Source organism: Xiphophorus maculatus, chromosome 5, assembly GCF_002775205.1.
Source record: "Xiphophorus maculatus strain JP 163 A chromosome 5, X_maculatus-5.0-male, whole genome shotgun sequence".
NCBI lineage: Eukaryota > Metazoa > Chordata > Actinopteri > Cyprinodontiformes > Poeciliidae > Xiphophorus > Xiphophorus maculatus.
Genome location: NC_036447.1, coordinates 32,426,156 through 32,440,167, shown reverse-complemented (window position 1 = coordinate 32,440,167; position 14,012 = coordinate 32,426,156). Strand labels below are relative to the sequence as shown.

Sequence of the window (14,012 nt, the reverse complement as noted above, 5' to 3'; positions counted from 1 at the left end):
TCCACTTTTGAGAGTGCACTCTAAAAAGTGTACTCTAAAAATACACTATTTAGAGAACACTTTAGAAAGTGTATTTAGGCTATAGTTCATCTTATGGACTTATTTACATCGAATCAAACTTAATTCTTTTGCGTTAGTTATGACAACTTTCTTTCATGTGTTCAATTAGTTACAAGTTACAAATCTTTAACTTAAGGGAACTTTTTACTTTGACTTTTCTATTTTTTTTCTAGAATATAAATGCTGCCAACACTGACTCTAAATTTATCTACAATACAGACCAAAAGTTTGGACACACCTTTTAATTCAATGAGTTTCCTTTATTTTCATGACTATTGACATTGTAGATTCACACTGAAGGCATCAAAACTATGAATGACACATGTGGAAATATGCACTAAACAAAAAAGTGTAAAACAACTGAAAATACCCCTTATATTCTAGTTTCTTCAAAGTAGCAACCTTTTGCTGTGATTACTGCTTTGCACACACTCTGCATTTTCTTGATGAGCTTCAAGAGGTCGTCACCTGAAATGGTTTTCACTTCATAGGTGTGCCCTGTCAGGTTAACAAATGGGATTTCTTGCCTTATAAATAGTCATGAAAATAAAGAAAACCCATTGAATTAGACAGGTGTGTCCAAACTTTTGGTCTGCACTGTACTTGTGACTGAAGTAGAAATAAATTTTTGATTTTTCAAAATATCTTTAGCTGAAAGAAACTGATTTGCATAAAACCAGTGAGCAATTTTAAACTGAGTGATGCTCACCTGCATTCCCTCAATCTCAACATAACTTTATAGATAGCAGAACCATCATAAACATGTTGAGCAGTTGTTGGATTCTGGGGTTTTGGGGTTTTTTTTGTGTCTGGGTCCTTTGTTCGGCTAGTCACTAGCCTTCCACCAGATGGCGCCACAGACTGCTTTTCCTGGCGGGGCGTGCCAACCTCCAACAGGCATCTCCTCATCATCTCTGGAGCTCAAGAGGAGCTGACTGCCGGTTCTTCGATGCCTGAGTGTTTGCCAGCAATGGTAGTCAGAGCCCTCTTTGTTCACTTGAGTAACTTCCCGAGTAATTCCTCTCGTTGTTCTCCTCCTCCAGGTGTCCTCCTCGAGACGCTGAGTTCCTTTGTTAAGGGAATTTTTCCCCCTGGTTTTCTGGAACCCATTCCCTCGTGACGCCGTGGAGATTACCCACTGGTTGCCCGAGTCCCTGCACCTTCCCTTGGAAACGCCGTTCGTCAGTCGGAACACTCCTCTGTCTCCAGCCCGCCAGAGCCTGCCTGTCCGCCTTCCGCCGCCAGCTTCTGGACCCAGCTGGTTCTCAGATAAGCCCGGACCCATTGAGAAAATCCTTTGGACTAAATGACCTCGATCCAACAGTTAAACCCTCCCGGACTTTCACCATCTACTCTGCAAGTAAGATCAGTCCGTTTCTCATTCCCTCACTCCCTTTTCCGACGCCCTCGAACTCACCTTCTCTCTGTTGCCTCCATAGTGTGCCGCATTTCCCAAGAGCTGTATTTCCTGGAGCAGACGCACCTCTGCTGATTTTCTGATTATTCAATAAACCATTTTTACTGATTATCCGTTTCCCTGTGGTGTTCTGCATGTGGGCAAGAAAAGTAGACCCCATCATGACAGCAGTAGGTATAGCTGTAACTATACTGTTTAAAACAAATACACTGAACATATTTCTATTTGAAATGAGGGTATTAACATAGTTAAGGAGTGGTTTTAACTCTGACATGATTCAGGTAAACACTTCAGAGCTCTGGAAAGAAAAACAACCTGCTTGACTTAATTACGTTCCCTGCAAGTCTCAGCAAGAACAATGTCTGTGTGTAGAGAACATTAAATCCCTCCTATGTATTCACACTATTTGTATATATTGCATTACTATCAGACTTTAAATGTTACAACTCACATCTTCTGAATATAACATGTACACACCTTCATAGTGTTAATTCAACAGGATTCATGTAGTCCTGTAGTCACCCCCTTATGAAATATTTTTGATTTAGATTTTTTTCTGTTTACTGTAATTAATTTTTTTTAAAAGTGAAAGTGACTTTCTTTTGAAAACTGTTTATATTTACTCACCAATGCCCTTTGACTTGGGAGCAATCTTCTCAATGTCTTTAAGCTGAAACACGTCCTTCTAAAAGAACAAAAAAAACATGTTTAAGAACTTCTTACTGGTTATATGCAGGAGGAAGAAGACATTTAACTTCTGTCTACATGTGGATCAGTTTATATTTAGGTTTTATGGATGCTATTACAGGAATATGGACAATAATTGTTTTTTGTGACATTAATCCCCAGGGTTTTTTTTTATTTTTATTAATCCCCAGGTTGTGCTGGGTATGTTTCCTGTAACCATGCAATTAAAATACTTAAAGGAAATTTAACTGTGGCTCTAAAAAAAGATTGGAAATTTTTTAGACCATCACTCACATAGTTCAAGTGTTTTACATTAAAATAGAATACAAATAATTCTAAAAATATTTTGGAAATATTCCAGTTTGTTAAAATAGAATTTACAGTGTCTACAAAAAATATTCACTCCCTCGGATGTGCTACCATTTTTATTGCTTTTGCAAAACAATCATTAAACTTTGGCTCTTTTGACAAAGAAAAATAATTAAAAAAAAACCTATAACATCAAAGTGAAAACTGATTCCCATAAAATAACGACAGGTAAAAAAATATTTAACATCCATTCAGTTTCTAACACTCTTGTCCCTAGTGGGGTCAGGACCGGTGCTGGTGTCTATCTCCAGTGAACGTTCCGGGCAAGAGGCGGGGTCACCCTGGACAGGTCACCAGTCTGTCGCAGGGCAACACAGAGACAGACAGGACAAACAACCATCCACATACACACTCACACCTACGGACAATTTAGAGAAACCAATTAACCTTACAGTCATGTTTTTGACTGTGGGAGGAAGCCGGAGCACCCGGAGAGAACCCACGCATACACAGGGAGAACATGCAAACGCCATGCAGAAAGACTCTGGGCCAGGAATCAAACCCAGGACCTTCTTGCTGCAAAGCAACAGTGCTACCAACTGCGCCACTCTGCAGCCCAATATTTAATATATTAACATAACATAATGATGTCATCTCAAAATGAGTAGAATGGAGATCATTGAAGTGAGTGAAGTGATTGTGGTTTAAGATACACTCACTGGTTCATCAGTATGTCATTATAGCATGAAGGCTAAAGAACACTCATAGAAAAGGCTATTGAAAAGTATCAGACACAAAAAACCTCTAATGCAATAAACATCCCCCAGAATTCAGGCAAATCCATCATCTAGAAAAGCAATGAATATGGTCCATGTGTAAATCTCTTATATTTAAATTATTTCTACTTGTCCTTATTTTTGTAGAAATCAGTTTTCACATGAGGGATTTTTTTGTAAATGTTTTTATCAAAAATGTTGTTGATCATGAGTGATTTGTAAATCAATAAAAGAATAAAATATCCAAGGAGCTGAATACATTTTTAGAGGCACTGTAAAATTACAAGACAAAACCAAATTTAACTAGGTCTTAATTTTGTATGTAATTATAGTTTGTTCTAAAATCTAAATTGCTATGTGAAGTGGTAAAGGCCAATTCATATTTCATCCACCATAGATTAGTAATGTTGAACAAAAATAAACCTGTGAGGAAATAAAATGAAGAGGCAAGATGATTCTCTGCTGAGGGAAAATATTTATATTCCCTAAAATGAGTTGAGCTGAAAAAATGCAGGGTTTCCCCCAGTTTGTTACAGGCTTGGTGGGTCCGCCATGCTTTACATGCCCCCCACCAGGCTAAGCATTGTGTGTTTTTGTTTTTATTAAAAAGAAAATTGTTTATTTTTATTTTTTATTTTAAATAAGCCAGATTGCAAGCGTCTCTTCTGTGGTGAGCATTTCACTGGCAGGGCAAAATTATTCCTGAAATAAAGATGGGTTTATAGTTTTTAATAGTTGATTCATTGAACAGGGAGCGTGCACCAATCAGACCGCTGGCACCTCAGTGTGTTAGCCGCTTAGCGTGCGTTGTCGTGGATTGATCTCTGAAGTTTACCTCAATCATATAGGCTCACAAAATGTACATTTGTATCTACTCCCTGTGAGAATGAGGAGCCATGTTTCTTTGTAGAATTTATCAAGGTAAATCCATCGCGTTTGCTCTGGTCACACAGCTCAATGTGAACCACAAATGTTCACATTAAGCTGTGCTCAATGTTTGCAGGTGAAGGTTTGAGCGTGTACCTCAAACGTGCATCTCTTGTTATTGTCATCAATAACAATCAATAATGTTATTGATTGAGAACAATCAATAATGTTCTCAATCAATAATGATTGAGTACAATCATTATTTGTGGCGTGTGTGTTTACGTGTCAGCATGCTGACTTTGTCTACACTTTATAAAATTTAGAGTTAGCCGGTTCATTATGGACCAGTGGCTCGCTCGTGACTAGTGCAGCATGCTGGTTTATTTTTATTTTAGTTTATTTTTTGCGGCGACACAATGTATATCAAATGCTTTGCCAACTTAAAGTCAGGTAGAGCTGCTGCGGGGCCGCACAGAGAACAGAAAGTCCCATGAACCTCAGGCAACGAAAGCAGTCTCTGTGGTGCTTATTAAAAACTCAACAGACACGAAGTAGAAGAGATACTAAAGCCACATAAATTAAACCTCCCCTTTGCTCCTCTACATCCAGCAGCATAGTTGAGCTGTGCAGCGGGTCTAGTTCATCATGCAGGGCCAGTCCAATGTTGAATGAGGCCTTGAGCAGAATTTGACTTAGGGTCCCCTGTTGCTGCAAACATCAACACCTCTAACATCATTTCACCATGGGGGCCTAGTTTAATTGGCCAAGCAGTCAAATGTAATTGTAGTTTACTAAGATGTATTTGTGAACAAACAACTAAAACTCAAAGATTAAACTGAGGATGGTTGCTATGGTAACAAAACAATCCAACTATGAAGATTGTTCTTTGAAGTACATTTGCCAGCTCCTTAAAATCTTAGATTTAAATGATATATAATTTAAAATATTTTAATTTATTTATGCTGAAACAATTAAATCAAATTTAACAGAATTGATATTCTCTTAGTTTATTTATTCCTTGGGTCGGTTCTAAATGTGATCAGCATTACATAACGTTTTTAGATCCACTAACTGATTAATTTGGATTTAACAAAAGAGCAAATAATTGAGATTTACTGTATTTTAATTGTATTTTTTAAATTATTTGTTGTTTTTAAAATTCTATAGCTGTGGGTGTAAGTATTGCCGGCAATGTTTTCCAGTAACATAATTATTTATTGGGGCCTGCCCATAGCAATGCATAAGGAGAGTAGTACTGACTTGCGAAGCAAGTCAGTACTGCCTCCATGCATTGCATGGCAGGCACCTATTATTGGGGCCTGCCCATAGCAATGCATAGGGATGTAATCCCTATGCATTGCATGGCAGGCACCTATTGTTCTACACCTCAAAATAACTGCCGCTTCCTACTACCGTTAATGCGGCTCGTACCGCTGCATGCCCCCTCACAATATATATATCAAAACGTGAGGCTCAATCCCGTGAGGGGAGCTATTACTTTTGTTGGCATTTCGAGTAACTGTGGCGACATAATTAACAAAAAACGAGCCAAATTTAACTCAAAACAAAAGTCTAACTGACACAAAACAGTGTCAGTTAGACTCAAAATAGACATAGAATTTAGTCTGCCTCTCTGAACTGCTCTTTAGAACTACAATGACTGAAGGTTAGAACTACAACATGGCGGACACTGAGTGCCTACAAAAGAGGTCTGAGCTGAATGTCAGAACTACAACATGGTGGAACTGTCAGTTACTACAGAGGAGGACTGAGCTGGCCTTTAGAACTACTTGTGTTTTGGGCTTTTTATAACTGATTTTACCCAACCATTGTTACACATGGGATTAGTTTAGCTCTTTGAAATGAAGCATACTGAAAATTTCAAAATAAAAGCCTTGAATATTTTTACATCAGATAATTGCTCTTTTTGGCTTTATGTGACTTTTTTATCCAAAGCACTGTTACACATGGGATTAGTGTGGCAATTTAAAATTAAGCTTAACAAAAAATTCAAAATAAAAGCCTTGACAATTTTTACATCAGATAATTGCTCTTTTGAGCACTATATAACTGATTTAACCCAGCAATTGTTACACATGGGATTAGTTTGGCACTTTGAAATGAAGCTTAACAAAAATTTCAAAATAAAAGCCTTGAGAAATCTTACATTAGGTAATTGCTCTTTTGAGCAATAAATAACTGATTTAACCCAATGACTATTAGACATGGGATTAGTTTGGACCTTTGAAATTAAGCTTAACAAAAATTTCAAAATAAAAGCCTCAACATGCCCCTGAGGTTAGTGCACCGCCGCAGGCGGTGCAATAATATTATTCTGCATTATCTTTTTCTCTCAGGTCAGGGAACTGCCTTGCGCAGCAAGGCAGTTCATTAGCATTAGCATTTTAGCTTATATAAGCTATTAGCTATTTATTTTACTTTTTAGCCATGTTTAGTATACTGAATGGAGTAAGTCCATTATAGAAAACATCCCAGTGATGTCCCACATGCTACTGACAGCAATCACGCTAACATTAGCATTTTTGCTAATTTTAGCTGATACACTTACTTTATCATACTGAATGGTGCAAGTCAATGTTAGTAAACATTCTTGTCATTGTATTCATATGATTGCAGCTTTCTTTAGCATTGATGCTAATTTGTAGCATCAGAACGCTGGGTCCAAACCGACGGGCACACTTTGGCAGGCCCCGGTTAAATTTCTTCAGGAATTTTCTAGTTCTACACCCAATAGAATGTCTCTTTATTTATTTTTCTTCCATCACCGTTAATGCGGCTCGTACCGCTGCGTGCACCCCCACAAAAGTGGTATCAAAACGTGCGGCTCGATGCCGAGAAGGGAGCTATTACTTTTATTGGGAATCGGACTTACGATGGCGATGTAAAAAGCGAAAAACGAGCAAAATTACCAACTGCCGAAACGCAGAGCATAACTGACACCAACTGCCGCTTTTTTAGAGTGAGAAATGAAGAGAATTTTTGACCCCAAAACAATTTTGAAATCGCCCTCACGCCCACAAATATCGCCCGATTGGTATCAAACTCGGTCATGACATCGATACGCATGCCTGCTCCGGTAAAATGTTTTCGAAATTTCTCTAGGGCTTACGGTTTTCTGTCAAGGTGCTTCAGAGCGAAATCATGCGCCAGGATAACTGACGCTCTCCCAGATTCACTTCCATGTATTTCTGAAAAATTTCTGTGCTCTGCATGCACCATTTTTGTCTCATCACTGCAATTACTGTGAGTGAGCTACAAATATGAATCGCGGTACTATGGGAGACAACAAATAGCCCTCTCATATGCTTCAAACGGTTTTCCAATACGTCTCTCGGTTCCTGAACAGCAAGGAGTTGTTCAGGCTGCTTTTTCCATATAAACCAATGGGGTGTCTCACAAAGATAGAATTTTTTTTCCACCTTTCTGTGTCACACACACATGACAGTTAGCAGAGGATTGATAACCATAGCAATGGAACACAGGAGGGGATTGGCTGCTGGTTAGGACTACAAATAACCATCACTGTAGTTCTAATCAATACTCAGTTAAAACAGAGGGCTGAGCTGCCATTTAGAGCTACAGGCTGTTTTGGCCAGTAAATAACGGATTTAACCCAAACACTGTTAGACATTTTAATTAGTGTGATCATTTAATATGAAGCTTATGTTTTTTTTCAAAATAAAAGCCTCAATATCCCCCTCAGGTTAATGCAATAATATTAGCATGCATTATATTTTTCTCTCAGGTTAGGGAGCTGCCTTGCGCAGCAAGGCAGTTCATTAGCATTAGCCTTTTACCTTAAATAAGCTATTAGCTATTTTCCCTCTTATTAGCCATGTTTAATATACTGAGTGGAGTAAGTCAATTACAGACAACATTCTAATGCCCTTCTAATGTCAGAACTACAACATGGTGGAACTGTCAGTTACTACAGAGGAGGACTGAGCTGGCCTTTAGAACTACTTGTGTTTTGGGCTTTTTATAATTGCTTTTACCCAACCATTGTTACACATGGATTTAGTGTGGCAATTTAAAATTAAGCTCACTGAAAATTTCAAATTAAAAGCCTTGAAACTTTTTACATCAAGTATTTGCTCTTTTGACCTTTATATAACTGATTTAACCAAATGACTATTAGACATGGGATTAGTTTGGCCCTTTGAAATGAAGTTTAACAAAAATTTCAAAATAATAGCCTTGAGAAGTTTTACATCATGTAATTAGTCTTTTGAGCATTATATAACTGATTTAATCCATTGAGTGTTATACATGGGATTTATCTGGCCCTTTGAAATGAAGTTTAACAAAAAATTCAAAATAAAAGCCTTGACAATTTTTACATCATGTAATTGCTCTTTTTGGCTTTTGTTGACTTTTTCATCCAATGCACTGTTACACATGGGATTAGTTTGGCCCTTTGAAATGAAGCTTAACAAAAATTTCAAAATAAAAGCCTTGTCCATTTTTACATCATGTAATTAGTCTTTTTGACTTTATGTGACTTTTTTATCCAAAGCACTGTTACACAATGGAATACTATGGGCATTTAATATGAAGCTTACTGCAAATTTCAAAATAAAAGCCTCAATATGCCCCTCAGGTTAGTGCACCGCCACAGGCGGTGCAATAATATTATTCTGCATTATCTTTTTCTCTCAGGTTAGGGAACTGCCTTGCGCAGCAAGGCAGTTCATTAGCATTTTAGCTTAAATAAGCTATTAGCTATTTATTTGACTTATTAGCCATGTTTAGTATACTGAATAGAGTAAGTCCATTATAGAGAACATCCTAGTGATGTCCCACATGCTAGTGACAGCAATCACGCTAACATTAGCATTTTTGCTAATTTTAGCTGATACACTCACTTTATCATACTGAATGGTGCAAGTACATGTTAGTAAACATTCTTGTGATTCTCCTCATATGATTGCAGCTTTCTTTAGGCTTGATGCTAATTGCTAGCATCAGAACGCTGGGTCCAAACCGACGGGCACACTTTGGCAGGCCCCGGTTAAATTTCTTCAGGAATTTTCTAGTTATTTATTTATTATTCCTTTATTTAATCAGGTAAACCCCATTGAGATCTAGATCTCATTTTCAAGAGGGACCTGGGCAAAAAATTTGCAATACACAGCAACCTGGTTTCAAGATAAATAAATTACTCAGTAATATTTTACGGTTCCTGTCAACTTAACATCTTTTAAATACAAAACCCCGCTACACGACCTCAGTGCACCGACCGCTGAGCTTAGCAAGATCTCTAGGAAGGGTCAAATCATTGGCATGCATCAAGCAGAGAAAACATCTAAGGAGATTGCAGAAACTAGTAGAATTGGGTTAAGAACTGGCCAACGCATCATTAAAAACTGGAAGGATGTTGGGGAACCATCGTCTTGCAGGAAGAAATGTGGTCGGAAAAAAATCCTGAATGATCGTGATCGGCGATTACTTAAACGTTTGGTCAAATCAAATCGAAGAAAAACAACAGCAGAACTCAGGAGTATGTTTAATTATGAACGCAAAAGCATTTCCACACGCACAATGCGAAGGGAACTCAAGGGGTTGGGATTGAACAGCTGTGTAGCCATAAGAAAACCTCTAATCAGTAAGGCTAACCAGAAATAAAGGCTTCAGTTTGCTAAGGAGCATAAAGATTGGACTCTGGAGGAATGGAAGAGGGTCATGTGGTCTGATGAGTCCAGATTTACCCTGTTCCAGAGTGATGGGTGCATCAGGGTAAGAAGAGAGGCAGGTGAAGTGATGCACCCATCATGCCTAGTGCCTACTGTACAAGCCTGTGGGGGCAGTGCTATGATCTGGGGTTGCTGCAGTTGGTCAGGTCTAGGTTCAGCAACATTGTGTGCCCAAAGAATGAGGTCAGCTGACTACCTGAATATACTGAATGACCAGGTTATTCCATCAATGGATTTTGTCTTCCCAAATGGAATGGGCATATTCCAAGATGACAATGCCAGGATTCATCGGGCTCACATTGGGAAAGAGTGGTTCAGGGAGCATGAGACATCTTTTTCATACATGGATTGGCCACCACAGAGTCCAGACCTTGACCCCATTGAGAATCTTTGGGATGTGCTGGAGAAGGCTTTGCGCAGTGGTCAGACTCTCCCATCATCAATACAAGATCTTGGTGAAAGATTAATGCAACACTGGATGGAAATAAATCTTGTGACACTGCAGAAGCTTATTGAAACAATGCCACAGTGAATGCGGGCTGTAATCAAAGCTAAAGGCGGTCCAACAAAATATTAGAGAGTGTGACCATTTTTTGGTGGCGACTTTTTTTTGGCCAGGCAGTGTATTAGCATTAGTTCCTCATTTCCAATAGCAGTGCTGCTTTTCAAACAAGCAATTCAATATAAAAAAATTTGATTATTAAGACCAGATAGGCCTGTCACGATAGCAAATTTTGCAGAGCGATTAATTGTCTCAAAAAATTATTGCGATAAACGATAATATTGTCTGAAGACCTTTTTACACTGATTTAATGGAAATGACGTAATAATGCATGTGATTTCCTGCCAAAGATAGATACACTTTATTTTCAAAAGAATATTTAACACTGGAGCTGATAAACAAAATAAACAAAACAACCAAAAACAAAATGGATTCTCAGTCTCCATTAACAAAAAATGTACTTGATAAAAATTAAACAACATAAAGCCAAAGTGGAAATAAATACTGCATTCAACCAAAAGAGTGCAGATTATGAAGTCTGTATATTATGTTGCCCTTCAGTAATAATTAGATTTAAATAGAGAAGATGGGCACATCGACTACCTGATGCAATAGTTCACACTACATGATTTTTGCTCCTATTTTTCCCCTTATGACAATCTTAGATCGTTGGTCTTTCTAAGAGTGTGTGGTGTGTTACGGTAGATCGTCGTTGCCGCTCCGATCTAAATCAGAGGTTTTCCCCACTGGGAGCTTAAAGCAGCCTGTTGAATGTGACAGGCAGCCAATCAGAAAGCGCGGATTCTCCTCAGTGCTTTCTGAGGGGAAATTACGTCGGGGAATCCCAAACAGCTGATACGGCGCAACCCGAAGTCCAGCCAACGTGGAAACAACATTAATGTTTATTCAACATGCAAAGAATATAGAAATGACAAGAGGAGGAGTTGGAGCGAAATTGCTACCGCAGTTGATAAACCCAGTAACTTTTCAGCTGTTCTTCGTTAACGTGACGTAAATAGGTTATAATGATTTTCATTCAGTCAGGACTTTATGCTGACACTAGCCACATGCATTGCAGGTAGATTGTAGTAAAGCATCAATTAATGCCTGGTTTTAAAATTAGTTCACTGGACTTGTAGCCATTATTTTGTGCCCATTGATCGAACAGTTATAGCTACCTAGGATTTCTGTCGGCTAATGTGTGGTCTGTCAGGTTTTAAAAATGGGCCGACAATCGGCCAACAGCTCTAAGATTGTGTCGTGTGCGCTGAGCTTTACACTAAGGAAATGAGGAAGGGAGGGTCAGTGGAGAGCACCGGAGTTGAGCCTTTTTTCATTCGGTGTCATCAACAGAAAGAGAAAAAGGCCGGAAGAGACGATAATGCCGATAATTGAAATGACGTCGATAGTTTTAATTTATCGTACGATTAATCGATTTATCGTTTATCGCGACTGGCCTAAGACCAGATTTATATAATTTTTATGTGTTTTTTCTAAAATATAAATCAATAAAATTTTATTTGTACTGCACCTTCCAGCAACAACGCATTTCAAAGTGTTTTACATCATAATAATACAAAAATACAAAGTCAAGTACCATCGTTACACATCAGACTGTTGATTAACTTTCCATTGATTGTGTTTTAAAAGCAACTCAGTCAAAAAGGGAACACGGTAACGGTGACTGAAGTTTATTTAAGTATTTTAATTTTGATTGCTTAATTAATGATTAATGAAAGGAATTGTATCAATGTAATGAGTTTTGCTTCATCAACGGTGAAAACAATTGTAATTTTTATTTCTTGTTTAGCTCTTACGGTGGTTGATGACATACAAGGATGGCTTTAATAAATCACCATTTTACCATCAGTCCCAGCCTTCTCAAAGTTGACTGAATGCTACAGTAAGGTTTTTAGTCACATTTTACACAACAAACTGAAAAGATCTTTCATTTCTCTTCTTTCTAGACTCTTCCACCGGCTTCCTACTCTCACTACAAATTATATCATCTGAATACTCACCCCATCAGGAGACCTGATATGACAACCTCTCCATCATCATCATCATCAACATCATTTTTAACAATAATTTGTCTCTATTGAGACACATTGACTGAAAGGCAGTATAATATTTCAGGCTTTAAGAATTTTTGTCAGAATATTGTACAGCATTTACAAACAAAAGAGTGAAGAGGGTTTCATTGTACTTCAGTGTGTAACAGCTGTAAGTTGGACTGGAACAGTAGAATTTTTTTCATGCCATGAATAAGAGTCATTTATTTCACCAGTGACTGAAAAACTTACTGATTCAAAAAAAATCTCCATCATCCGAGTTCTCTTCTCTTCCAAACTGAGTCCTTTCTTTTTTGACTGCAACAGATCCAAATGATGATCCCAAAACATTAGAAACCAATAAATCACCAACAAATTGCTTCCTGTGTAATTAATCTACAGTTTAAATAATCACCAAAACACATCCATCTGAACTATAAGCATACTTGATTTTAATTTAGTGGATTGGTACATTTTAGAGGTAAATTAAGACAAGTTGTTTTGTCTCGTCTGTTCCGTCTTAGAATGATTTGCAGTCATTTTACGGTTTTCTATTAGCCATCACCATTACTAGTACTCTATATAACAAACTATAACTATTTAGCTTAATGTAATTTTTCCCCTTTGACGAATTTGCCTCTGAATATGGTTGGCGACATGACGAATGTGGCTTCTACTCTTTCTTTTTAACTTAACGTTGACTTTAGATTTAGCCCCGTAAAATAGATAGCCATCAGTCATTGTCACCATTAGGTTTGTGAAAAATATCTTCTGGGTTTTAGTTGGTAAACAGCAGACAGTCGGGTGGCGTTTCATTATAATCTAGCTTGAAAAAGAACTAGTTGCTGGCTAGGTTCACGAATGCCTCAACCGCTGATCATCAATTCCGAACTAAGAAAACATTTACTTACCATTTTCAGGCGGGACTGCACCAGTTACACCGGTAACAACGTTTGGGTAGGTTAACCGCAATATATCAGTATATATATTCAGTTTATCTGTAATCCAAACGACAAAAACATGGCCTGGGTGCTACTGAATTTCCCGCGATACAGTGTCAGGGGTGAATGCTGCATTCAAGTCTACTCGTAAATTCTCACACTACCATTTAACACAGACGTGTGGAAAAAACTGGACATTTTTGTTAAAACGAAGTGACTGAGAATCATAAGGGAAACTGAAAGTAACTCTTTTAACTAGTGAAAAGTGGTACTATACGTCTAGATGATCTACATAAAGTTTTTTTCCCCAATCGTCCTTGAAGGCATCAGCTTGATCATCTATTCTAGTGCTGCCCTCTTATGCATTAAAGTAGCAACATCGCAATATAAAAATAATTTTTCTTTAAATTACAATTTTTTTCCTCCTTACACTAGTTCTCCCCCATGAAGCCAAACGTTTTTCCAGTTGGCACTTTGATTCAATTTGGAATTACAAATATATACAAGACAAAAAAAAAAAAACTACTTTACAGTCTTGTGTAGAAACTGAATGACTGACATCAGGAACACAAATACAATTGTGTGTTTCAAGATTGTTTATGGTAAAGGCCTTAAAACAAATGTGGATCCTACTTTACATCATGTTTATATACATATCACATCTTCTAGATCTGCAAGATAACCACCA

At 37.8% G+C, this 14,012-nt stretch overlaps 1 protein-coding gene across 4 annotated transcripts in view; it reads right to left on the bottom strand.

Annotated features, from left to right (window-relative positions):
• Positions 1 to 13,514, bottom strand: part of mnd1 (meiotic nuclear divisions 1) — a 35,265-nt gene extending 21,751 nt beyond the window's left edge. The window contains exons 1-3 of one of the 4 annotated variants that reach the window (XM_023334187.1): positions 13,295 to 13,514; positions 12,636 to 12,701; positions 2,105 to 2,162 (exon numbers count right to left, since the gene is read on the bottom strand). In XM_023334187.1, the coding sequence (XP_023189955.1) occupies positions 2,105 to 2,162; positions 12,636 to 12,701; positions 13,295 to 13,297 (127 nt within the window). In that variant the 5' untranslated portion in view covers positions 13,298 to 13,514. Of the gene's footprint in view, positions 1 to 1,477; positions 1,952 to 2,104; positions 2,163 to 12,635; positions 12,765 to 13,294 lie in introns of those variants that run through there. The other 3 variants (XM_023334188.1, XM_023334186.1, XM_023334183.1) reach the window with 3 other exon arrangements.
• Positions 13,515 to 14,012: the final 498 nt, after the last annotated feature.